The 26,109-nt window shown below is 55.8% G+C and overlaps 3 protein-coding genes across 3 annotated transcripts; all 3 read left to right on the top strand.

Moving 5' to 3' along the window:
* The first annotated feature begins 2,965 nt into the window (after positions 1 to 2,965).
* Positions 2,966 to 4,204, top strand: LOC131671420 (homeobox protein Nkx-2.5-like). The gene is made up of 3 exons (XM_058947810.1): positions 2,966 to 3,367; positions 3,449 to 3,537; positions 3,612 to 4,204. Exons 1-3 carry the CDS (start codon positions 3,049 to 3,051, stop codon positions 4,101 to 4,103), a joined length of 900 nt encoding a protein of 299 aa, XP_058803793.1. The 5' UTR covers positions 2,966 to 3,048; the 3' UTR covers positions 4,104 to 4,204.
* A 4,732-nt stretch (positions 4,205 to 8,936) lies between these two features.
* On the top strand, positions 8,937 to 12,617 carry LOC131671410 (homeobox protein Nkx-3.2-like). The gene is made up of 3 exons (XM_058947796.1): positions 8,937 to 9,454; positions 10,589 to 10,829; positions 12,198 to 12,617. Exons 1-3 carry the CDS (start codon positions 9,013 to 9,015, stop codon positions 12,484 to 12,486), a joined length of 972 nt encoding a protein of 323 aa, XP_058803779.1. The 5' UTR covers positions 8,937 to 9,012; the 3' UTR covers positions 12,487 to 12,617.
* Positions 12,618 to 16,587: 3,970 nt separating this feature from the next.
* Positions 16,588 to 19,004, top strand: LOC131671427 (collagen alpha-1(IV) chain-like). The gene is made up of 2 exons (XM_058947817.1): positions 16,588 to 17,364; positions 18,864 to 19,004. The coding sequence occupies exons 1-2, from the start codon at positions 16,588 to 16,590 to the stop codon at positions 19,002 to 19,004; spliced, it is 918 nt and encodes a 305-aa protein (XP_058803800.1).
* Positions 19,005 to 26,109: the final 7,105 nt, after the last annotated feature.

The raw sequence follows: 26,109 nt of genomic DNA on the forward strand, positions 1-26,109 counted from the left end.
AATGATTCAATTATGATGAATAATGCAATATTGATATTTATTATGAATGTTTGAAAGAAATACTCGTTAATATGTTTCAATAAAGAGACGTAAAACATGAGAAAAAAATGTTGTATCAAATCATCATTAAGAGAAATCTGAAATGACGTGTTTTTAGTGCACTAAAAAAGAAAGGAAGAGAGAGGAACGGGTGACGCTATCCAGAGCTCAGGCCACGTCCTGTCTTTCTCAGCATATTCAAGATTTAGGCAGCAAATAAAAAAAAGAGTCGTTTGATAAGCTTTGATCGCTAGCGGGCTACCGTTTGGTATTCTTAAATCGCTTCTGGAACTTCCGCCGATGCTCCCTTTCATTTAATCACTTCTGCTCGCGCGCGCGCGCGCACCATCGAATTAATATCTCGAGCCGGGAGCTAACCACACGGAATTTCGCGCAAACTTCACACGAACAGCTCTTGTTTTCGCGCATTCTCGCTCTTCAATTGAATACGACGTAGAGGCTACTTTTGAAGCAACTGTAAAGCCTTCGCGCGAATGAAGCTAGTGTCGTTTGTTTGCTGCCATAAGAACACAATCCGAGACTCGTTGGCGCGACCGTCATCGGCACAAAATATCCAAATCGATAGCTACGTACTCGCCAACAGTGCTGGCAATTTTAATCATTTTTCTTTGCCTTTGGATGAGATTAGCTGAACAATCGCCATAAAAAAACAACTTTTTACGCGGAAACTCGCTCGTAAAATGCACCGAACGGAGGCGAAAGACGCAGTAAAAACAACGCAGCCAACCACATTAGCGAAGCCCCTATCTCCATACCAAGACTTCAAATCTGGTACAAAATGAATTTGGCAAACCTATGCAATAAGCTGAGTGTACTCGAATTCTTACTATCGTTTATTAACAACGGAGAGAAGCTACCGTGCATGCAAATCAAGTGCTACGCGGAAAGTTTCGTGAAAATGAATCAGTTTGCGGGCTTGCGCAAGGTTCTCACGGCGATCGACACAACCTAACGCAAGCAGTCGGCCATCTCTGTCGAAAGCCGCAGCAATGTGGCTATCGAGGTACCGACAGGTGTCCGATGAAAAGGTGAAAAGGTTAACTGTTAGAAGGCAAACAGTTAGGTATCAGGCGCAAAGCGGCAAAGCGGCAGAGCGGCAGAGCGGCAGAGCGATAACGACGAACGCTCGTCCACTTTAACGAAGAACTGGTCCGCATGCAGCTGAAGTAAGGATCGGAGCCAGACTTTTCCGAAAATCTCCAATAAACAAGGTTTCAAGTGACACAGCGAGCGTGGTAATGGGGAGCGAAGCGCGTTTTCGCTTCGTCAGGCGGCCGATTTTCGAGGTCCCGGGCGTTCTGGAAAATGTTATTCGGCCGAATAACGAATAAGGAATAACGTACGAGGCAGCGCTCGACTCGACTCGATCCGGTCGTCTAGACAGCCAGAGCCGCGCGATCGTCTGGCCGGCGAAGCACTTCGCCACTGGCCGGAAGAGCAGCCCGCGCGATCCGGCCCGTCGGCGCGGATCGCTTGCAGCCGGAGCAAGCGCTTCCGTCCAAGCGGGGCGCAGCGCTCGATCGGTCGTTCGGAGTCGTAGGTGTAAAGTGGCCGCGTAGCGGACGGAGCCCCGAGTGGCGCGCGCCGGTCGTAAACCCAGGCGCCAGGCCGAGCCGGCAACGCGGGGACGGTGCGCGAGCCACTTCCGCGTGGCTGTGGCTCCGACGGCAGGCGGCCCCCGAGCGCGCGGGTGCGCGGCTCGGCTCGTCGTGGGAGGCAGCGACGCGCGCCGCCGACAATGGGGCTCTTTGTGCGCCGCGCGGCGCCGCCGTCCTGCAACTGGACACCAGCCACTCTCGATCGCTTTCTCTCTTTCTCCGCTCCGCGACGCGATGCTCCGCTTTGCTCGGCGCGCGCCCAGTTTGCCGCGAAAATGTTGCGAAAACGCGGCGTCTTAGCGCAAGCCGTACGCAGAGCCCTCGGCCGCCGAGCCGCAGCGAGCGGCGCACTGCACCGCCCGTTCGGACTGCAGCGGCGCCTTTCCCACACTCGCATGCTCGCGCGCTCGCTGCCTATCGCTGTTGGCCGCAGGCCTGTCGAGGGACGCGAGCCACAAGTGCGTGGGTGCTGCCACGAGGAATTACCCTCTCTCTCTCGCTCTCGCTCTGACTGCCTCCCCGCGTCGCGTCGGGTCTACGCTTCCAATGCCCACGTCTGGACTATGTTATAGACCGCTTCGGGGCAAAACAACAGAACCATTCTCTCGTCGCGGCATTCCCCATGGGAAAATCGATGCCGGTTCACCGCGTTTCGAATGCGCTTGTAGCTGTACATCATCGGCCACATTGGCCCTTTCCGCTCGTGGTGCCGCTGCTGCCTGGCCAAGACAACTCGGTAGTTTCTGGCGAATCTGGCGAAACAACGTCCGTCCCGGGAGTGCCCGGCGGACGAGCGCCGTGGAACGAGAGCGGCGCCGAATATCCCGTGAAAACGATGTGCCGCGCGGGCCGCGCAGCCGAGCGAGCGCTATATAGGCCGCACGTGCGCTTGGCGCGCGCGATTGGCTTGGCAGTCCGCGATAGGCGGCCCGCGTGCCTCGATCTCCGCCCAGCAGTCGTTTCTAGCCATGGCTGTCTCGACGAAGCTGGCATAGAAAAGGGCTCGACGGAGCTTCGCGCGCCGGCGAGTCCGCGAGCTCGCGGTCGGCCGAGCGCCGCTCGCGGACCCGCGGACCCGCGGCCGGCCGAGCGGCCGCGCAGCCCGCAACGATCGAGCGGGGAGGGCAGGCCGACGGCCGAGGACGCGGCGCCGGGTTGACGCCGGTGCCAACGCGAGCCGCGGCCGGCGAGGACCGTCGGGGGCCGGCCATTGGCGGAGAATCTCCACCCACCAACGGCAGCGCGGCGCGACGGCTCGACGGTCGGCCGCGCGCCGAGACGCGCATTGCGCGCCCACCCTCCGAGGCGCGCGCTCGAGTGCCCGTCGCCAGCGCAGTCTCCTCCAGGCAGTCCGCGCGCGCGCGCCGCCCCGGCATGCCCCTGCTGTAGGATGCTGTCGAGCGCGAGTTCCGCCACGCCGTTCGGGGTGCGAGACATCCTCAGTGCGGAGCAGGCGGTCGACGCCATGGACTGCTACCAGACCGAGCTGCAGGCCCAGCACGGCCTGGCCGGCCAGCTGCAGCCCGACTACTACGGCTACGCCGCGCTGCCGGACCCCGGCTGCTGGGACCTGGACAGCAAGCCGAAGGACCAGCAGCTCGCGCCGGGCCAGGCCTTCCAGGCCTACGGCGCCGAGATGAGCCACGTGCAGCAGCTCGGCCAGGTGGTGCCGCCCGCGCCCTACCAGGACCCCCCGCTGCCCGAGGACGGTAAGCGCCGCGCTCGCGGCCCGCCCGGCCCGCCCGGCAGGGGGCTCCTCCTCACCGACTCCGGCTTGCTTGGCGTTTCAGGCGACCTCGTCACCTCCAGCAGGACCGAGCTGCGCAAGAGCCAGTCCTGCAAGCGGACCAAGCGGAAGCCGCGCGTGCTCTTCTCGCAGGTGAGTGCCCGCAGCAGCGAGCGGCCCGACCCGCGCCAGCCCTCGACTAACCCGCCCGCGCGCTCGCGCCGCAGACGCAGGTGTACGAGCTGGAGCAGCGCTTCAAGCAGCAGCGCTACCTGAGCGCGCCCGAGCGCGAGCTGCTGGCCCAGGCGCTCAAGCTGTCGAGCACGCAGGTGAAGATCTGGTTCCAGAACCGGCGCTACAAGAGCAAGCGCGCGCGCATCGAGGACGCGGAGAAGCTGCAGAAGGGCGCCGCCGGGCCGCGGGCTCTGCCGGGCAGGCGGCCAGGGCCGCCCGCGCCGCCCGCGCCGCCCGCGCCGCCCGAGCCCGCCAAGCCGCCGGGCCTGGCGTTCGGCTGCTGGCCCGCGGCCTGCGCGCCGCCCGAGCACGCCGGCCCCGCCTACGCCCCGGCCAGGGGCCCGCCGCCCGGCGACGCCCCCGCGCCCGCGGACCTGGGCTTCGGCTTCCCGGCGCCGGCCAACCCCCCCTACCCCGCCATGCAGCCCTACTACGGCTTCGTGGAGCAGGCCGCGATGGACCAGAGCTACCAGAGGTTCTGGTGAACGCGCTGCGCCGCCCGCTCCTCGCGCGTCCGAGGCGCCCTTGTAAAGACTCTCTAGCCAGTAACTAGTGTTTAAGCGCTCCTGCGAGCAACCAAAGATTCTCCGCTGTTCTTACTCGATGTGGCGATCGCTCGCCAAACGCTGTAGCCATTAAAGCCTCTTGTTTCTACCAAACTCGCTCTCTTCCTTCTTCGTTCTCCGATTCCTCTGCCGAAGCGCTCTGCGCCCGCGCGACCGGCGACCAGCCGGGGAGACCAGCCTCCGAGCGGTCACGCCTCGTCGTTGGACGGATTGCGCCCTGGTCGCGCCCTTTTCACGATGGGACGACGAGCCAGCGAATCGCCAGTGGATCGCCCGTGAGACCAGACGGCCCAGCGCCATTGCAAAGTTATAAATATTTCCTCCGCTGGAATGGCAACCGGACGTTATAAATAGGCAAAGCTCCGACAAGTCGGAGCGAGCCGACCGGAGGCTTTTAGGTTATCTTGCAACGACGGGTCATCTGGCAGTCAAGTGTCTACGTATAAAACGTTCGCACGCGCCTCTACATACTTACGCGCGCGCGTGTGTGTGTGTGTGTGTGTGTGTGTGTGTGTGCGGGTGCGCGGGTACGTGTGTGCTCCTTGCTCGCATCGTCTCTCCGATTAGCCGGAACATATACGCTGCTACCGCGGGTATCGTCAAACGACGGTGGAAGAGACTTAATAAAACTGTCAAGGTGTCCAATAAATACACCTAATACGTTCTGTATTTCCATTTAATTTGTCTACTTTGCGCCTAATCAACGACAAATTTAAAATATTTTTCTATCCTAGACACCACATTTTATTGATTTTCCAAGTTGTCTCATTATATCTTCAAGTATCCGAGTCAAGCTATATTTTTTACGTTCTTTTCGCATAAGCGTTTTTTTTTTGGCGTATAACATTTTCTTCGTCCTGATTCCTTTGTTTTCTACGATGTACTTTATGCGCTACTTTCAATTCTGAGATTGAACGAAAATAACTTGGCGGATCATTGTTCAAAATCAATCGAATAAACAAACGCGTGGAATTATTTTCGTGAACATAAAAGTTCGTTTTGCAACGACACAAATTCTACGCGATCCTTTACGCGACTTTATTGGAAAGATATTTTCTCATTTGTCTTAATTAATATTACATTTCAATGGCATAGAAAAAAGTAATCTATGTTAAAAGTGCTTCGATGGTCTTTCGTAGTTATTCATTTCTATTTTCTTTAATGAATTGAAACAATTGAATTTATGGATTAGTTTGAAAGGAATTTAATTATTAAATTATGTCACAGCTACGCTGATAGAGGTATAATTTGCTTATATAGAATATTACCCGTTCAAATGAGCTCGATAATGTAATTAAAAAAGAACGTCAAATCGGTATCGCGTCAAAAAATGATATTTACTTGTAAAATCAATCCTATTTGATCAGGACACGTTTATATTTTCTATTAAAATGTTTTGATTTGTATTTCACGTGATATTTGAAGGGAGCGCCCGGAAGAGTACTGTTGACACTTAATTTTATGGGCAAAGTTCAAAGTGCCTTGCATGTTACCCTGAGCGTCAAATCACTCACGTGACAATCATGTTTATGGAGTTCACGTTATTTGTCAGGATTAACTGTACTGGAAGATAAGTTTTAATAAAATCATTTTTTCATATCTAAAAAGTAGTGAATCTGTGCACACCGTTAAACCTTTTAATAGATTGTGTATCGTGTTGAGAATGACTAATTCTAAAACGTATATTGGAAATGTTCAAACATTAATTAAAGCATATTGCGAGCATTCCGAGAGGACAAGTTGAAACAAAGACAAAAATGGATATTTGATGCCTTTTGGTATACTTTTAGCGAAAAAACAATAAGAAATAACACAACGAGGAGGGCGCGAGCAATAGAAGCGGAACGATGAATTTAAAGGAAGCCAGCGATTTAAAATGCGTAATCAATCACGTGTACGAGAGTGAAATTGGATCGTGTTTGACTAGCAAAGGGGTACGTTCGATCGGGGGCTATACCTTCGTACAAAATCAACGCGTCCTTTTATCTTGCACATATGGCCTGCCTTTACGTCTCTGCGTACGCGCGTAAAAAGCTTCGAGTGCTGTATTTACTCGTCGTTTTTCCAACGTCATTTATCACAGTGGCTGGCTTGTCTTCATTCGGACCTCGGAATGAAATCAATGCCACGCAACGTAAACATTCGGCTTTGATTTGCTATTGTTATTCCCGTTAACATAATATTATTGGGCCGAAGCTCATCAGGCATACAAATTTCAAGTGTATTCCACGTGACTGCGGAATATGTCAGAGGGCACATTCCTAATGGCGGCGCGAATGCGCGCAACCTACAGTCGATAACGCAGCGTGCTTTGCGTATTAACGTTTGAAGCTCACAGAGCGGACGCCAATAATATCTTGTCGGATATGTATCATTCAGAGATAACATCCAACGGTTGGTTTAGATGGCTGCTTGCCGTATAATGGATAATGATTCGCTGCGATAGCGATTTGCATTTGAAAGGTCGTTCAACTGTGCACACTTGTGAATATCTGTTTTGAATATCTGTAACTACCTCGGTATGATTTAGCATCGATAACTGCTGGGCAATAAATTGAATTTTGAAAAGATTAATCTTTGTTTGATACAGTCGAAGAAAGCTTTCATTCGCACAATTACCCGAATGAAGCCGTGAAAGGAAATAAGCGATCGGTCAGAAGTCGAGATTCGAAATCCTCTCGTTTGGTTTGGTCAAGTTCCGAAAGTAACTTTCGTTTATTTTCGTCGGATGAGGATAAAAAGCAAGTTACGGTCCGCGTCTCGTCAGCGGAAGAAAATGATTTATTTAAACGAACCGAATAATTAAAAAAGTAAGTAGTCGAGTGTCGAAATGTGGGCATTTAACGAATCTACAAGTCGAGCTGGCAAAGTACGAAGGCTCGAACGAGATCCCGACTCGAGATCCGGCACGGGTGAGGCTTAATTGATAGCGAGGATGAACGAGCAAGGAGAAGCGAGAAGAAGAGCGAGAGGAGTGCGAGAGGAGTGCGAGCGGAGAGCGAGGTGGAATGGATGGCGAGTGAATGAACAGTAGTGCATATACCGAGCACTAATATTACATCTTTGGACTGACAGACGTGTGGACTTTAAAAGCCAAGACTAACAAACAGTGAGCAGTCATCCGGTCTTCTTGTTTTTATGTTCTTCCGCGGATAGGACGGAGCCGCTCGGCTCGCACGAACGACCGAGCGAGCCTCGAGTCTGGAGATTATTTTCGAATGTCTCGTTGGCGCTGCATTCTATTAACCCATCGGGGCTGCGGAGTGCAGCCGCACGGCCGAGCTGTCTCGGCGTTTCGGCGTTTCGAACAAAGTTGCAAAAGTCGGCTGTGCCGCCGGGTCAGCGCGCGCGCCGCGGGGAAGCTCCAAATAAGGTATAATTTTCCGCGCCAATTAAGGTCTTTAAGAATTGCGACCAATCGAGCGGCAGGCTCGTAAGGCTTTGGGGGCGAGCGAGCGCGCGCGAGATGTTGGCAGCTGCTTCTCCCCTGTAATTTATTATTGATTAGATTGATTCGCGACGAGAAAGGTCCTTCTCCCCCCCCCCCCAACCCGCCTCTTTTTCTTCGCTGCCTTCGCTTCCTTCCTTCCTGCCTGCCTGCCTGCCTCCTTTCGCTCGCGACTTGACTCCCAACTCCGATCCGAGTCGCCCTCCCCGCGGCTCCGATCAGACTTATCATCGGCGCAACACTTTGCGGTCGCGAACGCGCGCACTCGCCCCGTCGATCCGTCGACCCGTCGCCCAGGCGCAGGCCAAAGAACAAAGGGCCCCGCGGGCTACTCGACTGCGAGCACCGGCGCGAGCGGATAAAGGCGCGCCCAGTCACGAGTGCGGAATCGCCTGCGAAAATGCCGCAGGGACGCACGCGCCGGCCCATCATCGGCTCAAGTGAGGCGTATTTAACGCTCCTGTGGTTCACACCTAATTAAACCGACAGAGTCGCGGAGTGAACTCGGAAGCGCAGCACGTGCCAGCACAATGGCCCACGGTCTTTAGCGCCGATTGTCATGTAAAGCACACCCGACTCGCTGTCGCGCGCTCGCGCCTCCGTGCCTCGTCGCTGGCGAGCTCTGTCGCTGTGGCGCTGCGACGCGTCTCTCGGCCGAGCCGAGGCCGACTTGCGAAAATCATTAAAGCCCATTCATACTTGAGACGCACTCTCCCGTCTCGGCCTGACCGCCACCAGCGCGGACCTCGAACACGTAAGTCGATACCCACTTGCCAGCGCTCGAGGCACAGGCTGACCGATCGCGGTCTTGCCGAGCGTAGGCATTCGCAGCGTGGCCACCGCGGAAGCACGAAAGGCGGGAGCGTCGGATGATCCAAGTGTGATTAATCGGCCGGCCCGAAGGAAGCAGGGACGACGCCGAGTAAATATAAGAGGCGCGCAAGTGCAGCGTAAGTTGGCCGAGTGTCGAGTGGAGCGAGGCGAGGCGAGGCGAGGCGAGGCGAGGCGGAGAAGAAAGAGCGGGAGCCTGGAAAAAGTGGAAAAGGCACTCTCGCGAGAGAGCGCGGAGAGCGGGTCGGAGCTTAAAAGCCCTCTCGCGGCAAGTTCGCACTCGGCGCAAGCTCTGGCGCGCGGCCGCCGGCTGCAGCATTGGCTGGGCACTCGGCTGGAGAGCGGCGTGGATTGGTCGGCCGCGTCGCGAGTCGGGCCGTCCCCGGCGCGCGCGCTCGCTCCTCCCCGCGCGAGCCGCTCCGAGCCGCTCGGCGCCGCTTATCCGGCGCGCGACACTCGAGCCGCGGCGATGCTCGACTCGACAGCAGCCGGCGTTGCGCTCCGCTGAACGGTCGAGCACCCGAGCCGCAGTTCGCGCCGCGACCCGCCATGCAGGAGGCCTCGCTGTCGCCGAAGGCCGCCGGCAGCCAGCCGACGCCCTTCAGCATCGCCGACATCCTGAGCCGCCGCCACGGCCGGCAGCCGCAGCACTCGCAGCAGCAGCAGCAGCAGCAGCAGCAGCAGCAGCAGCAGCCGCCGCCGCCGCCGCCGCCACAGCCACAGCAGCAGAGGCAGGAGCAGCACGAGCTCAAGGTGGCGCGCATGCTGGTCAAGAGCGAGCTGCTCGAGGCCTCCTACCAGCAGCTGCTGGCGGCCGACCTGCTGCGCCGGAACCTCGCCCAGGCCGGCGGCTGTTGCCTGGGCGCGCGCCAGCCCGAGCTGCTGCTGCGGGCCAGCCTCGAGCCCGACGAGTTCGCGCCGGCCGGCACCGAGCCGCGGCGCAGGCCGCACCAGGACGAGGCGCTCGACATGAGCAAAGCCAAATACCTCGGTGAGACGCACTTTGCTTTTTCCCGGCTGGACCTCTGCGCGCGCTCGATTATCGCTAAGCGGCGGCGGCGGCGGCGGCGGCGACGACCAGCAGCGGCCTGCGCCTACTGAATGTTATTTTAGTATGGCATAAGTGCCCACTTGACGCTCCGCGCGAGCGCTTATCTCTCTCACTGGCACTTTGTGCACTTGCCAGCGCGGCGCGGACTACGTCAGCCGCTGGTGCGTCGCGTCGGGCCGCGATCCGGTCGCCCGCGAACGCGCGCGGCGCGCAGCCTCGTCCGGCCACTGCGCGTGCAGTCTAAACAAGCGCGCGCGCGATGTTTAGCTAGCTGATTTATTAATAATCCGCGAGCGGCGCCCGGAGCTCGTCGTGTCACTCGAGGCCGATCGATCGTCTCGGATTACGCGCGAGCACTTGCAGTGGAGCGCGCCATCACGCTGCAGATCAGCTTGCCGACCGGACGTCCCCACGCGGCGGGGAATCAATCACGCCCCGGAGCGCCACGCAGCACCCGGAGAGGCTCTCGCCCCCGCGCGCATCGGATGACAAGTCACACATTCGCACTCGCGCTCTCTTGACACAGCTCTCGCGCGAGCCGATCGGCTCGGCGGCTCGGCGGCCCGACGGCCGACGCGCCCATCGATCGACGCCCGCGCGCGAGCAGCCGCCCAATTAACTAATGCATAGCACCAGTTGGCACCGATTCAACGGCTCCAGTTCCATTGGCCGAATGGCCGCTATCCTTTCAGCCGGCTGCACTCGGCGCCCGTGATTCGCACAAAATCGCGCGCGCGCTCGCTCGCGAAAGAGCTTAACGAGGCTGCAGTTTATTATAGGCCGCGGCTGAGAGAATCCGTGTCGAGCGAGTAACAGGGGGAGCCAGGCACTGCGCGCACCGCGTCGCGTCGCGTCGCGGAGAAAAGGAGCAGCCAAGAGTGACGGACTAAACTATTGTGGCGGGCAGGCGAGCGTTGGCGGAATTGAGTGGACGCGCCCGTACGCCGCCTGCTCGGTCGGACGGACTTGGAGCTCCGCCCGCAGGCACAGGCACGGGGCCAGGCGCAGTCGGCCACGCGCGCGCCGGCTGCGGCCCGCGCCCGAGCTCAGATTGCAGCTCTCGGATGCTTGCAGACGAGATGGACGAGGACCTGTACGAGGCGCAGTGCCACGCCGGGCAAGCGGCCAGCGGGGGGGCCCTCGGCTCGGCCAGCCGGAAGAAGCGCAGCCGCGCGGCCTTCTCGCACGCCCAGGTCTACGAGCTGGAGAGGCGGTTCGCCGCGCAGAAATACCTCTCCGGCCCCGAGCGCGCCGATTTGGCAAGAGGCCTCAAGCTCACCGAGACGCAAGTCAAGATTTGGTTTCAAAATAGACGGTAAGCTCATCCGCGTTCGTGCCTCGTGCCTGCCACGACTACTTGCCGCCCGGGCCAATGCGAATCCTCGAGCACGCGTCGGAGGAAGGATCTCCGGCCAGCCGATCCCTGGATCTTACTCGGTCCGGCACCCAAGCAGATTTTCATCGCGCGCCCTGCGCCAAAGTTCGTCCTTTGCCTTTTGTTCTGTTCGTTTGCAGACGTACCTTGCTGCGATTGCGTGCGACTGCCAAATATCGTCATCAACGGCGCATCAAAGTTATCGCGCTGACTCTCCAAAAATCGTCCTCGTCGTTTTTTTCCTGTCGAAATACTTTGCAATTTTTTCAAAGATCGAATTTGCAAGGCATAGCTTTCGACGTTGCGCCAAGCTGTTATTAACGAATCACGTATATCGTCTCGCAATTTTTCACTACGATTTCCTGGCCTTCTTCGTTGTAGCCTCTTTCATCGTTTAATTATTTCTTACACTGACACGTCTTCGTCGTACTTTCTTCACTCTCTAGTCCACTCATTTACGTATCTTTGTTCTTAAACTAATTCGTAGCTCACCTAAATTATGTGATGCCAGGATTTCTCGAGACCAATAACGTGTTTTTTCAAAAAGTCATAAAACGTCGTTTCGACAATCATGAATAATGACGGGCATCGACATTTCGTTCGTTCTCTACGACGCAAAACCAAGACAAGTCAGTCAGTGTTTTTAAAAACTCTGTGAAAGCCACGTAAAAAAGCCAAATAACAGGAATAAAAAAATGTATTTAATGTATTTTATATGGCATCGACAGGATTTCCGTATCAAGCCGCGTGAATCTTTTTGTCAGCCCTCCGGTAAATATAAACGAATCGTGTAAGCGTGAACGAGTTGAGCCCAAATTTAGTTGCGGGCGACAGTGTTATCTTGTTAGTCGTTATCCGAGGAAAGTCGAAAAAAGCATCGAGTTGAATATTTTCTTTTCCATTCGGAAAGTCGAAGACTAATAAACCGAATAATCTGTACAACAGACTAGCATTAGGCGGAGGAGCGAGAGCAATATCGATATCCAATTTCGAGCGAACGCGAGCAGCGCTACTCCCCGATGAAAAGCTCGGGAGAAGCTTGCGAGCTACTTGCAGGTGCTTTCGGGGACTCTCGTCCGATTTTCAGCCTCCACATATTCGGATGTGATTTCTTAGGTTAACTCGCTTTCTGAAATCGACCGACCGAGCGCGCACGAGTTGCACCTCGCGACGCGAGACACCGCGTCTCGTGGAGTCCACGATAAAGGGAAAGACTGTGCGCGAGGCTGCGTGCTCCGGGCGAATTGGCACGGGGCAAGTGGGCGCCGCCACGAAGGCACGGATGGACTGCAAGGTGACGTGTTGCAGGTACAAGACGAAGCGGCGCCAGCAGCAGGAGCTGGGCGCGCTGGTGTCGTCGCAGGCGGCGGCGGCGGCGGCGCGACGAGTGGCGGTGCGCGTGCTGGTGCACCCGGAGGAGCAGCAGCTGCAGCCGGGCCTGCCGCTGGCGGGCGGCGCCAAGCCGGGCGGCTTCCCGTACTACTGCCTGCCCTACCACCCGCTGCTGTGCCCGCCGCTGCTGCAGCAGCCGCCGGCCGCGGCGCCGGGCCAGCTCGACGAGCGGCTCGCGGCCGCGCGCGCGGACCAGCCCACCTGAGCGCTCGACGCCGCGCCCTGTAGATAGACGCGCGCTTGCTCGCCAGCGCGGCCATCTGTACATACGAGCCTGTAAATAATTGTACAAAGATAGCGCGGAGCTGCCGCTGTAACGAGAACGAGTCGAATAAAAGCACGCCGATACACCAATGTCGCAGTTGTGTGATTGCCGCGCAGCCCGCGGTGTTTGTTTGGAGGAGGGTCGGGGGCTCGTCGCCGACGGTCCGCGCCCGCAGCCGAGCGCGCGGGCCGACGGCGGGCCGCGCCGCACGGTGGGTGGCCCCTCGAGTCCCTCGAGACACGCGAGACGTGTTTGTTCAGACGGGCCGAGCTCGCCGAGGCCGCGCGGGCGAGGCGCGGGCGAGGCGCGGGCGAGGCGCGGGCGAGGCGCGTCCACGGCTGCTCGGCCACTTGTCGCCCCGCTCGCTGCTAGTCGGCCACGGCTGCTCGGCTGCTCGGCTGCTCGGCCGGATGGAGAAAAACTTTACGGCCGCTTCTGCAGTCCATTACCGTGTTGTTTATAACGATTTGTAAACAGAGAGAGTGCGATGGCGCATCGCCTGGCCGTGCGTGCATCGCCTTGCTTCGGCGGCGGCCTAACGAGCCGTGGCTTCTTGATATTTTACGCGCTTCTGCGGCCTCCGTCGGAGAAACAGACAGCCGAGCGTTTCGCGTCTCCTCTTTCTTGCTCGCTCCGCCACGCGCGCCAACAGGCGAATTATACTTTCAAATCCCGATTGGCGTGCTCTTCGTTCGCGCCCGCTCTCCCCTCTTCCTCCTCCCCCCCGCCGCTCTCTATCTCTTCCGTTTTTCCGTCGCCAAATGGCTTGTGCGATAATCGGTAATCGCCGCAAAAAATATCCGCGCAAAAGAAAGCCGCGGCAATCAGCTCTCGTTCGACTTGCAGCCGACCGAACCGCGCTGGAGCGAGCGCACGCGAGCGCACGCGAGCGCACGAGGACAAGAAGGGCAAGAAGGGTTGGACTACAGTTAAATGCGAGCAGAGCGAGGCGACGCGCTAAACGACAGCGGAAGGCAGAAAGAAAAAGGACGGCAGGGGGCAGCCATTAGCAACTAATGAAAATTAGCTTCTTTCGGCTGATTGAGCGACAAATCGTTCCTTTCTTGCCGCGGAACGAACGAAATCCGCCAGTCGCCGCCGCCTACTCGTTCGAGCCTCCATAGACTCATTCCCCATTTGGACTGGCGCGCTCCGCTTTTCGCTGCCACGACTAGTCGAAATGCCCAATTAGTAGCTTCCGAAAAAGGCCAACTGCTCGACGAGCGTCGCGAAAAAAGGCCGACGATGTTTGGAGAAAATCAGGAGTCGAGAGTTCCCGGCGTAGGCGCGTTTCCTTGGCAACCCTACCAGCTGGAGTGCGTGCGAGAGCTTGCACGTACTAAAAATTAGAGAGGGGCAGGCGCGCTCGGAGTCGGAGGCGAGCGAGCGTGCAGCCAGAAAATCCGCAAGTTTGAGCCGGCAATTTGGCCGTGAGAAAGGCGCCTCCTCGGACGCTCGGCGCTGCCGCTCGTTGTTGCGAGACTCTCGAGTGCGCGAAAAAGTGCTCTCGCGAGAAGCCCTCGGGCCGCCGAGCGATGCAAGCGTCCTCCGACCAAGATGTGCTTTGGCCTCGGAGTACGCGGAATCGGAAGCCGCCGCGGAGGAGCATGATGCAATTGTGCGAAAATGCAGCGCAAAGGGAAGCGCGGCTGCGCTCGGCGACTCTGAAAGGAGGACAATTTAGCGGCCGATTGATCCGCGCGTCGCGAGACCAAATTGGCGGCCAATCAGCGGCGCTTCATGCGCCAATTCTTCGCTTTTCATCGGCGACGACCGCCCGAGAGGCCGGGAGACGCCGGGAGACGCCGGCAGAGGCGCCGACTCTTTCTTGCCACGGCCACTTGCGAGGCGAAGCCGATTGCCGCGAGCCGGCCAGTTGGCGGTGCGCAGTTGCGGAAGGACGGAGGCAGCGGCGGCGCGGCTATAAATAGGGCCTCGGATTACCGGGTAGCGCGAGCGCAGCCCGTCGAGGCGAGCCCGTTGGACAAATAAACGGCCGGCTGGCTGCGAGGTGCCAGCGGCTAGAGACTGGTCCGCGACCGTTTTTCGACGCACCCACGTGCCTCGGTGCCTCGGTTTCCCTCGTCGAGGCGAGCCCGGCCTTACCCGCCGAGGCGGCCGCCGACCGCCGCTCGAGCGTCGATCGCCGCTGACCGCCCGTCGCTCGCCGCTCGTCGGTCGGGCGCCTCCCTCCGGCACTGACGGTCGCGCTCGGCGCGTGCGCGCTTGCGCGCCGTCGGTAAGGTCGAGCTCCGCGGCGGAGCGACCGGCCGAGCTGCCGCGGACCAGCAGAGGGCGCGCGGAGGCCCGCGGCCAGCTCGGCTCGGCGCGGCGACCAGCCGAGGAGAGTGGCATCGATCGGCAGAAAAGCCCCGCGACCCCCGGCGGACGGACGCGAGCTTGCGAAAGAACGCCGAGCTGGCCTCGCTCCGCGCAATCCGCATGGGCACTCCGGCCGACCGGAGCTCGGCGAGGCAACCTAGTTCGGCAGGCCGCTGGCCAGGCAGGAAGGCGAGCAAGAGCGCCGAGCGAGTGACAGGTGACAGCCGTAAAAAGGATGAGTTGGTCGTTCGAGTTGCACGCCGCTCGCTGCACGCTGCGGGTAGGTGCTGATTAAGTCGAACGCTCGCTACACACACGCATGCACGAGCGTGCATTTGCACGCTCACATGCGCGAACCTGTGGCTCTTTGTGCGAACAGAAGGTAAATAACGAGTTGCAGTCGGCGGCGCCGAATGGCTTAACAATTAGCCTGCGCGGTAGCTCGAGGCTGCATTTGCATACTTATTTTGCAGCGGCTGGTGTTCCAGCGGACTTATGTAAAATCTGTTGGGCCAAGCGGCCGCGCTCGAGACAATGCTCGATTGCTCGCGCCGACGCGCGCTGGGCGTCCATTAAAAGCGAAAGGAGCAGCGACGCGCGGCGCGGCCGAGCAGAGCAGCAGAGCAGCCGAGGCGCGATGCCGAGCGCGAGATCAGCCGTATTCTCCGATGCTATTAGTCGCGGGCCCGCTAATTATTTCATTAGAGCGCCGAGCGCGAGAGTGTGAAAAAGGAGGCGGACCGCGCGGCGGAGGGAAAGTGAAAAGTGCCTGGCCGTGACTGCCTTATCTCGATCTCTCGATCTCTCGATCTCTCGGTCGCTCGGCCTGCCGAAGAAAGAGTCTGGCCCCACTAATTTGGCGGCTAGTGGATCCGCGCGCTCCGTGCGCGCTCTGCGGGCCCGAGCCCCGAGCCCCGAGCCGCGAGCCGCGAGCCGCGAGCGCCCTGTCAGAGCCGCTTTGAGTGGCACGCTAAGTGAGGGCCTGCTGCCTCGGCGCTGCGCGCGGCGACGTTGCACATGTGCCGCGGAGCTGCTCGCGAGCGCGTACGTGTGTGCGTGCACGCTCCATTGTTTCACAAACAAAAGACGGCCGCTTTGCCAGTCATGGCGGCGAGGCTTTGAACGCCCCTCGGCCAATCGGCGGGCCAGCGCCGGCCACCTCGTCGGCCACCTCGTCGTGCGCGCAGCCTGCACGCGCAGTGCCTCGCTGCGCCCGTTTGTTTATCGAAAAACTGGCCAGACTTCCGCGGGTTTTTGCGCGACGGGCCGCTCGTCGCCTGGAATCGCCTGGCCGCTGCCTCCGCCTCTGCTCTCTCGGGCCTCGCGCACCAGTGTTCCTGCGTCGTTCGATTTCGCTGCGCCTCTCCGTTTCCGCATTCGCACCTTCCGGGCAAACTGCAGCTCTTCGAAGCAGCGCTGCAGTCGTCGAACCTCGTACCTTGATGCTAGGCGAGGTGCGGAAAGCAACCTTTAGCCGGCTAACCGGCTGACGCATCGAAAGCGTGTCGAGAGTCGGATGAGAAGCCAATAAAACATGTGCCATTGAACGAGCCACGGCAAAACGATTAGTATCAGCGCTGGAGTTTTATCGATTAACGCCAACCGAGAGAGCGACGTACAGCTGAGGAAAACGTAAGGCAAAGAAGGCTGTTGCGTGAGCTGACATAACGTAGGCGAGTCTTCAAGTGCGCCGGCATCGATTCCGGGTCGAGCGGGCAGATGAACTCGGCTCGCGGTGCCGGCAAAGACGGCAAAGACGGCAAAGATGGCAAAGACGGCAAAGACGGTAGAGATGGCAGAGACGGCAGAGACGGCAGAGACGGCAGAGACGGCAGAGACGGCAGAGACGGCAGAGACGGCAGAGACGGCAGAGACGGCAGAGACGGCAGAGACGGCAGAGACGGCAGAGACGGCAGAGACGGCAGAGACGGCAGAGACGGCAGAGACGGCAGAGACGGCAGAGACGGCAGAGACGGCAGAGACGGCAGAGACGGCAGAGACGGCAGAGACGGCAGAGACGGCAGAGACGGCAGAGACGGCAGAGACGGCAGAGACGGCAGAGACGGCAGAGACGGCAGAGACGGCAGAGACGGCAGAGACGGCAGAGACGGCAGAGACGGCAGAGACGGCAGAGACGGCAGAGACGGCAGAGACGGCAGAGACGGCAGAGACGGCAGAGACGGCAGAGACGGCAGAGACGGCAGAGACGGCAGAGACGGCAGAGACGGCAGAGACGGCAGAGACGGCAGAGACGGCAGAGACGGCAGAGACGGCAGAGACGGCAGAGACGGCAGAGACGGCAGAGACGGCAGAGACGGCAGAGACGGCAGAGACGGCAGAGACGGCAGAGACGGCAGAGACGGCAGAGACGGCAGAGACGGCAGAGACGGCAGAGACGCCAAGGTTCTCTGGCCAAATTGCGCGCTAATGGTTTGGAGAGGCCTATTCGCGAGTCCGAAGAGCAATGTTTGGAGGATTGGTTATACTGGATTCCCGGTAATTATTCGGTTATATAAAGCGGGAGTGCGAGCAGAGAGCTGCTGCGGTTGGTGGCTGTCAGGATGAGGTGAGCGAGTTAATTGGACAAACGCTGAAAAGCATTCTTCGAAAGGATGAGTGTTTGGCGAACGAGAGCCGAGGATAATTCGACAAAAAATGAACAAGTTGGGAGTTGAAGCGACAAGCATATTAAGCGCCTGACACTGGACGCGAAAAATGCCGCTAGAAAAATGGCGAGGCCCGTCGGAATCGCGAATAAACGATCCACTTTGAGCGTCTCTTTCTCGCGCGTCTCGTAATTGATGAGCCAAGTCGGCTCATCCATCAAAATAAAAGCTCGAGCGGATTCGCAGCAGCGCGACGGCCCAATAAAAAGGCTCCGGCGTGCCTCTACGAGCGTTTCGAGGATGCCTCGGAGTGGGCGCTAAAAGTCCGCGAGTTAGCGCGCTTCCGAATTATCCGAGCTCGCCGCCGGTGGAGCGCCGAAGAAAGGAAAGGCCGGCCGGAAAACGCGCAGGTAGGCGATGATGCGCTATAGCGCTACGGCGCAAGCCTCCAAAACGGTTAATTAAATCAAAGGCCGCCGACGCCGACACGTCGTAAAATCGAGCTGCCGCGGCAGCAGCCGCCACTGTCTGCGCGCAGCTTTTTTCTCCTCTCTCTCTCTCGCTCTTCCTTTTTTCGAGCATTATCCTCGGCGATGACTCGAGCAAATAAAAAACCAGACGAGATAACGCACCTATAAAACCATAACTCCGGCTCCCAACAATTTCTCCGGCAAGCAAATCCATTAAACCTTTTATTTCGGCAGCAGACGTACTAATTGCATCTGAAACGGCCTGCACAGCGACGTCTTTTCCGAAGGTCGGCAGCGCGCCTACTAACGTTTTTCCGAAATCAACTGGTTGCCCGGCCAAACAGGTTGAATGAGCCGCCGGTAAAAAACAGCTAATGAATTAATGAAAGAGCGCCGCGCCGATGACGAGGCCGGGCGCTTTCGACGAGTGATTGATGAAACGCGCGGGCCGACTGGACGCCGATCGCAGCCGGTCGCAGCCGGTCGCAGCCGGTCGCGGCGAGCTTGCCGCGCGCGAGCTTCTCGCCGCAGCGCCGAGCCGCGTCCAGCGCTGCGATCGTTGGCGCGGGCGCCGTTAATTGCTGCGCGAAAATCACGAGAGCGCTGCTGCTGGGCAATTGGCAAAAAATGAGCAGCTCGGCGGCGCGGGGGGAAGAGCCGCCTACGGGCCTGCCGGCGGCCGCTTAATGATCGAGCGAAAGGAGCCGCGCCTAAACGAGCCGTGTCCTCGGGTGTTAGGACTGCCAAGCGCGGCGGAAGCTCGAGCTGGCCTATCCTCGTCGGCCGAACCGGCCTCGTTAAGCTCGCGCGGCCGTGGCGGCGGCGGCGGCGCCTGCCTTCCGTCCTTTTCTGCGGCGCGCGATGCGTAAGCACTTTTTCGCCCGGCGAGCGAGCTTGGTAATCGGCGCGAAATTCGCAGAGAATGGCCGCGATGCCAGTGCCGCCGGGAATGAGTCAATCGGCGCAGGAATGCGCCGCAATTAGCCGACATAAATTGCGGGCGCTTAGCATCGACGGGAATCGGCGCGAGCGACGCAGTCCGGACGAATGGGATATTTAGCGGTGGCCGAGCGGAATAGTCGGGTAGCTGGTAGCCACTTCGAGGCACGAAGAGCGGCAGGGGCAGGGGCCAAGCGGTCGCGCTTAAACGCGAGATTAATGACGAATCGGGCGATCGAGCAAACGAGACAGCGGCCCGTCGTATCGAACACTATCCGGCGACGTCGACACGGCGGCAACGGCGTCTCGTCCATCTCGTTGGCCGCCGCGCGCTCTGGCGGCCCTCGCGCGCTACGCTCTCGCGGCGGCGGCGGCGGCGGCGGCGGCGCGCGCGCGCGCTCGCGTATAATTTTCAGATGCCTCCTTCTCGCTCTCGGCCGTGGCCGCGGCTCGCCGGCCGTATGGCGGCGCGATGAAGGAGAGCGGCCTCCTTTGAAGTCCAGTTGGAAGCCAATTACACGAGTCACACAGGGCCGCATCGCTCGCTCTCGCTCGCTCTCGCTCGGTCTCGCCCGCTCTCGCCCGCTCTCGCCCGCTCTCGCCCGGTCTCGGCCGCTCTCGGCCGCTCTCGGCCGCTCTCCCGGCCTCGCTCTCGCCGCCGCGGCTCCACGGCCTAATGCGCGCGCAGCTCGCGCGGCCTATCGATTAAAAGCTAATTGCCTCGGGTTTTTCGGGCGATCGCGTCGGGCGCGCTGCCCGCGGAGCTCGCCAGCTCGCCAGCTCGCCGATAAACGAGCGTCGATTAATATCGCGAGCGGCCAGTCAGGTGCTAGGCGAGAAAGTGCTGTCGTTATAGGTGTCGGCGCGCAGGTGGCACTCAGCGCTCGAAACTGGGAACTCGGCGGTGAACGAGCCGATCCGCTGCTCGTTCCAGGGGCCAGGGCCCGATATTAATGGCCGGCACGGACCGGATGCTATCGACGATCCGTCCGCGGCACCTCCCGTCGCATTACACCCGAGGCACCTATAGCTCAATTTGCCGACACCTCACTAAGTATAGGTTTGCTGGGTGGTCCTCCGCCGGCCGCTTGCCCAGCGAGCTTTCGCGCCGACCGACGCGCCGACCGACCGACCGACCGACCGACCGACCGACGTCCGCGGCGAGTCCTGCAGCCATCGCCGCGCTGCCGCGCCGATCCAGCGACGCGTCTCGCGCGCGCTCCGAGCTAATGGAAAAATAACGGCGCATGCCCGGCGTATCAATGAAGCGATCTCGTTTGAATGCGCGCGGCTCGCCGCGGTTCGAGCCGTGCAATCAATGTAATGACACGCCGTTGAAACGCAAGGAGAAGCCCATGATTAGGGACATATTGCGCGGGCCACTTCCAAGAACTTCCAGCTGCGCAGCCGCTTTCTTCGGCGCGAGCGCGCCCGAGCCGCCTGCGAAATGCTCGGGTCGGTCCAGTTGCGACGCCCAAATGTTGTGTCAACATGGCACCGAGCCAGTAATGGGCCGCTGGCCCCGCTGGCCCCGCTGGCCCCGCTGGCCCCGCTGCTCTGCCACTCCTCGGCGCTGCGCGACTCGCGACGCCCCAACGATATTCCAGGCTGTCGCGCACCTTCGGCTCTCGTCCACCAAATTATCCGTATTACGCTTCGTTCGCCGCCGCTTCGTTCTGCCAACGCGATGCCTCTTCGCGGCACGTGCAACGACCGAACCGCCGAACATCCTGCGTTTCATTCCGCTCGACCTCGTCGCTCTCGTCGCTCGCACTTGCTTTGCGCACTTTACGCTCTTTCGCTCAGTTTCATGGTTTTCTGTTAGTTTTTCTGCGCGCCAACGGCTGTATCCAGCATAGGAGACTACCAATACAGGCGTACAAACTATTCTTACGGTCAATTCCCGCACCACGTAGATTCGTTCAGCCGCACGGCAATACTCTCTTTCGTCGACTGCAGTAGTAGCAAAAATATTCCGTCTTTCCCTGTCGTCATATTTTCATTCACTTGAATTTCACAGTAATGGATCTTACGCTCGAATAAATCACACGCAATTTTATTACTATAATTTGAAGGGATTACGCGTAATCTCATATTTTTTCCATAGAGCCGAGCACAATATCAAAAAAAATCCGTACGTTTTTCAGAGCGAAAACGAAGAATGCCGTTCGTCTATTTTTGAAAGTTCGCTATTGAAAATGCACCGTATCTCATTGTAGAAAACAAAATCCACGTGGATAAATTGGTGTGTTCGTTGGTGAAATTCGATGCAAAGAAATTTCTCAAAAGTTGCTCTAAAAATATTTTCTGCATACAAAAGTTAAGTTTACCAATCGTCAATAGAGTACTACTGATACTCAAGTAAAACAATTTAAATCTTCATAATGGAGGAAACTGATTGGAACGCTGCGTACTGCATTCTGCAACACGCTACAAAACATTTTCAGAAAATTTTCAAACTGCTCGAACGGAACAAAAGACGGATTCCCAAGCGCTTCAACTTCCGGAATGTGTATATCGAATAATGAAAAACCCGTGTTGAATAATAGTCACTGAAACTTTTCTATTCGATTGTCACGGTCAAAAATAAAGCTCTACAAATCTTATCAAATAACCGATACTCGTGAAACTTGATAGTATGGTCTGGAAAATTCACAGCTGGTAATAATCCATCAAATACAACTTCGCTTCAAATATTCATAATTATTGAGAAGAAATTATTTTTAGGGTATTAATACTTAATTAATTCTGATACTTGCGTAACGCAGTAAAAATGCTAAATTACCAAAAGAACTACATCTCACTAGAAAATATACCGGCAATACCTATAAAATTTCATACGAGAATATTTTTAAAAATACAATCAGAAAACATCAGAATATTGAATCGAGTCTGCGAAGGGATATGCGTCACTGCGATGAAAAATATGAACCACGTGTCGATAGATAAATATATTTAAAAACTTTAACAAATCTATATTTCATATTTACATAATGCTCATTGCATAAAAGCTCATTCTGTAAGAATGCAGAGCAGATCACAATAACTGAACTTTTAAAAAGATGTTTCAGCATTTCGAACGAGGATCAAACAATTTATGCGTTGACAATGCAGATAAAAGTATTTCTGAAATAAGATATCAATATCCGACTCGTAAATTTATTTACTAAACCTTAATAGCCATATTAACAGTACGAAGACTCGTCGATATAAAAGGAAATGTAATTAACTAACTCGACTTCACTTGTACGATGAACACACAGACAGTCCTACACTTGGTTGTCGTCACTATACTCTCTTAGTCTTAGGTACACGCGCTATGCATCTATGTTATATGACAACACAGCTCATAAAAAATTAAGCTGGTTAATAGTCAGTTTGAAAAATATCTGTATACTTTTCGGAAAAAAATGGAAGAGCTACATAAACTGAGGTTGTTTTAATCGTCAATCAAGCGAATTATAATGCCTAGAAAACTTGAAAGGAAAAGGCTAGTCTATCAAAAAGTGAAAAAGTTTTAGTTACTATCATTAAAGCAAACATCCCATTCGATTATCGCGCTCTTCGGTTATTCGTTTAATATATTTTTCACGATTACAAATAATCTAATTTGACATCGTTGTCGTTGATAAATCGATGCTTTTATGCATAAATACGTTCATTCATCATCCAACTAACTGTAACAGCTATACATTTTGTAAATCAGTAATAAAAAAGGGAAACGAAGATGTTGGAAAGTACTTACAGTCGAGAAAGCCAGAGGATTAGCCTGTGCGCGTTATTGAATGCCGGTCACTCGCCAGTCGAAAGATCGTAGCTAAAGAAGGAGGATCTCTTCGTGCATGATTTTTCCATAAACGTATTCGGAAAAATGTTCTTGCGTTCAAGGAACTTGTCATGTTTAAGTACATTTTAGAGCCGTTTTCTTGTCAAATAAATATGTATCCATGAAAGTTTGCTGGCTCACGTGCGAATGGCTGGGGGCGGTTCACCGTCCCACTATGACGTGTTCAAAAATTACCGGTACCTATGTCGTTCTTTATATAGAAAGACTACTTTCTCATCCATTTCATGGCTTACGCCGAAAAAACTGATTTCATGATCAAATGACCACGATTATTGCAAAGGGAAGTTACTTTAGGCATAAGAGAATTTCTTTTCTAACCGAAGATTTATTTGAATATATACTCCTTTGGCAACAAAAGGACTGCCTTCTCCTGGTACGTCCATTCGCTCGTAGCAAAATAGTCCCCTTGCTCCTACAAGATATGATGGCGTCTTATGACATAAGGATTCCTTTTGTTACATCATTTCTTATTGGATAAATTAGTCTGGATCGATGAGACCTCTTTTGCATCAAAAGAATTATATGTTTCCGACCAGAAATTATATTCTGGCTCCAGCATCAAACTTAAAAAAAACAGCAATTCCTCTAACAGCGAAAGCTAGGTTTTATCGAAGAAGATACCTTTTTCAGAACAACAATACTCTTTGATGATGCTGTCTTCTAAACGGCTCGCAATCTTCTTTCATCTTGAATGGGTTTCCAAATAATTTTTCCCTTTAGGATACTTACCAGCCAAATTTATTTGAATAGTTTGCCAACCTTTCGGTGACGTTTTACATCACCATTTTCAAGGCCTACAAGTCAATCGAAAGTTACATTCTGGTAAAGGAGGACTTTAATGATACATCAAGTGTTTTGTTCTAATGCGTGTTATTATGATTATTGCGTACGAAACAATAACGCATCAAATTTTTTCACAAGAACGTTACATTCGATTGACTTGTAGGCTTTGAGAATGGTGGTATAAAACGTCATTGAAACGTTGGCAAAATTTTAAAATCAATTCGGCTTGTAAGGATTTTAACGAGAACAAATTATTTTGATTACCAGAAAAATCCATACAAGTTTAAATAATAATAATCGTTTAGTCATTGATCGGATTTATAAATTATAGATGCTGGGGGCGAGCGATTCAACAATGGTATCATCAATTTTATATTTCGTAACGAATAATATTTCGTTCTGAAGAAACGTGTACGTTTTGCCGAATGACTTTTGATCTGTGCATTTATGAATATAGATTTTTTAGACTTATCCGCGTGGTTAGGAAATGATTATTTGCACTTTTCTTGTTGATTGTCAGAGAAAAAAAATTGATTGTAATTACTTAAAAGATAAAGAAAACTCGGGATTTGAGGCAAAATTTAATATTTTTAAATAAAGTTTTCCGATCACTACTACTAATGTAAATTTGGACTTTATCGAATGTAATTAATGTGGTAAAAGTATTATTATTATTATTATTATTATTTGGTTAACTACATTATTTGGGATCTAAATTTCGAGAGCACAGCTTGTTATGTGAGAACATCCGATGGTGTGTTCTCGATATGAAAATATCGCACGTCCCTCGACATGAGACATGGGAACAAACAGTTGCAACGGGTTATTGGGTTCGTAAAAGCTTATTTGTTTTTGTTATAGTATTATTGCTTTGATTGTAGTTTATGCGTCTATTGACGGGAAGTAGATATAAAGTTTCCGCGGTAAATGTCCAAGAATTGAAAAGGTTGATAAATACGACGGATTTGAAAAGCGCAAAGAATGCATTATTATTGAAGGAATAAGTATGGCCGCAATATTATAAAAGTTTATTTAGGAAAGTGGGCGACGAAGGTTGAAGAGTCGCTATCGATGCAACTGTTACGTAAGCTCCAACGCGGCGCCAGTGCAAGGAAAAACCAGATACAAATACAAGATGCTTCTGGCGATAGGGTGAATTTAGCAAGGATTCGCAAGTGAATTGCGACTTCTTGGACATTGGTGGAGATAGACATGGATGAAAACGAGGCTGAGTGGGAATGGCGTAAGAATTGGAAAAGCCGAGCAAAGTTTGAGTGGAAGGAACCGAGGTAGCAGGCAGGCAGGCAGGCAGGCAGGCAGGCAGGCAGCCAGGCAGCCAGCCAGCCAGCCAGCCAGCCAGCCAGACAGCCAGCCAGCCAAGCAGGCAGGCACGGCATGGTAGACTGAAAGAGTAATGAGCATGAGAAAGGTTTGACTCGGTCTGGAAAGGTTGCGATTAGCATTGCAGCGGTAGATAGCGATAGGTTGTTTTCTGGGGTTCTGTGGTGGAACGTCGTGACCGCAGAGAAAGAGCGCTGTCTCGTTTTTCCGGCCTGGCCGTGGTCTAGCCATCAATGTTTGTATGATAATCGCGTGGTGCAGCGCACGCACTTGCGCAGAGAGCGAGAATAATAAAAGGATCAGCAGCGGCAGAGAGCTCGAGCGGGCGGGGAGGGTCGAGGAAAGGGGGGGCCGAGCGGTCCTTTTGAACGGAGCGCGGCTCCTTTGTCGGTTCTCGCGGCGCCGCGCGATTTGCAACTCAAAATCGCCTCCCTCCCGGTGATTTGCAGCGAATTTATTAAAATGACGCGCGCTCGCTGTTTCTCTCTGCTGAGCATCGACACCTCTCTGTGTCCCCCAGCCCTGGCTCTCTCTCTCTCTCTCTCTCTCTCTCTCTCTCTCTCTCGCTCTCTCTCGCTCTCTCTCTCGCTCTCGCTGCCTGGCCTTCCTTTTCCATTCCGTTCCATTCTTCTCCATTAATTGAGAGCCGTTCAGGGCCTGTCAATTTCAGCAAGAATTATGGCGGCTCTCGAGCGGCCGGGTGCGCGCGCGAGGGCGCGCCACCGACTGGCCGCGGGCGCACTCGTGGATGTCCTTGCAGCTCCGCTCGGCCGGCCCGAGGTGTGGCCGACGATGAAGCCGTCCGTCGATGAGGCGCGCGGTCGGCGGCCGGATTTGAATAATGAATCGGCACGTAGGTGCAGGCAGGTGGCGGGAGTGCGAGCGAGCGAGCGGCCGAGCGCGAGGAGAGCAGGCAACCGCGGCTCGGCGAGGCGGCAGACGGGAGGTGGGCGCAGAGACCACCCCGCGCGGCTCGGCCTCGGTCGGCTCGTTTGATCTCCGTCCCAGGCCGCGGCCGGCCTCGCGCCTTCTCTTTCTCGCGGACGAACGCCTCGGAATCACACCTCGCGCGATTAGCCCGCCCGCGCCCGCCCGCCCCCGCCCGCGCCCACCCGCGCCCACCCGCGCCCACCCGCGCCAATAACGCGCCAATAACGCGGGCGCGGGCGTCGCTGACGATGGGCTGATTTATCCGAGGCCGCGAGGACCACCGAGGGCGAGGAGAAGCAGCCTGTCCGCCGTGCGCGCGACGTCG

This window comes from Phymastichus coffea, unplaced genomic scaffold, assembly GCF_024137745.1.
Source record: "Phymastichus coffea isolate CEN01 unplaced genomic scaffold, Cenicafe_Pcof_1.1 PCOF00125, whole genome shotgun sequence".
NCBI classification, from domain to species: Eukaryota; Metazoa; Arthropoda; class Insecta; order Hymenoptera; family Eulophidae; genus Phymastichus; species Phymastichus coffea.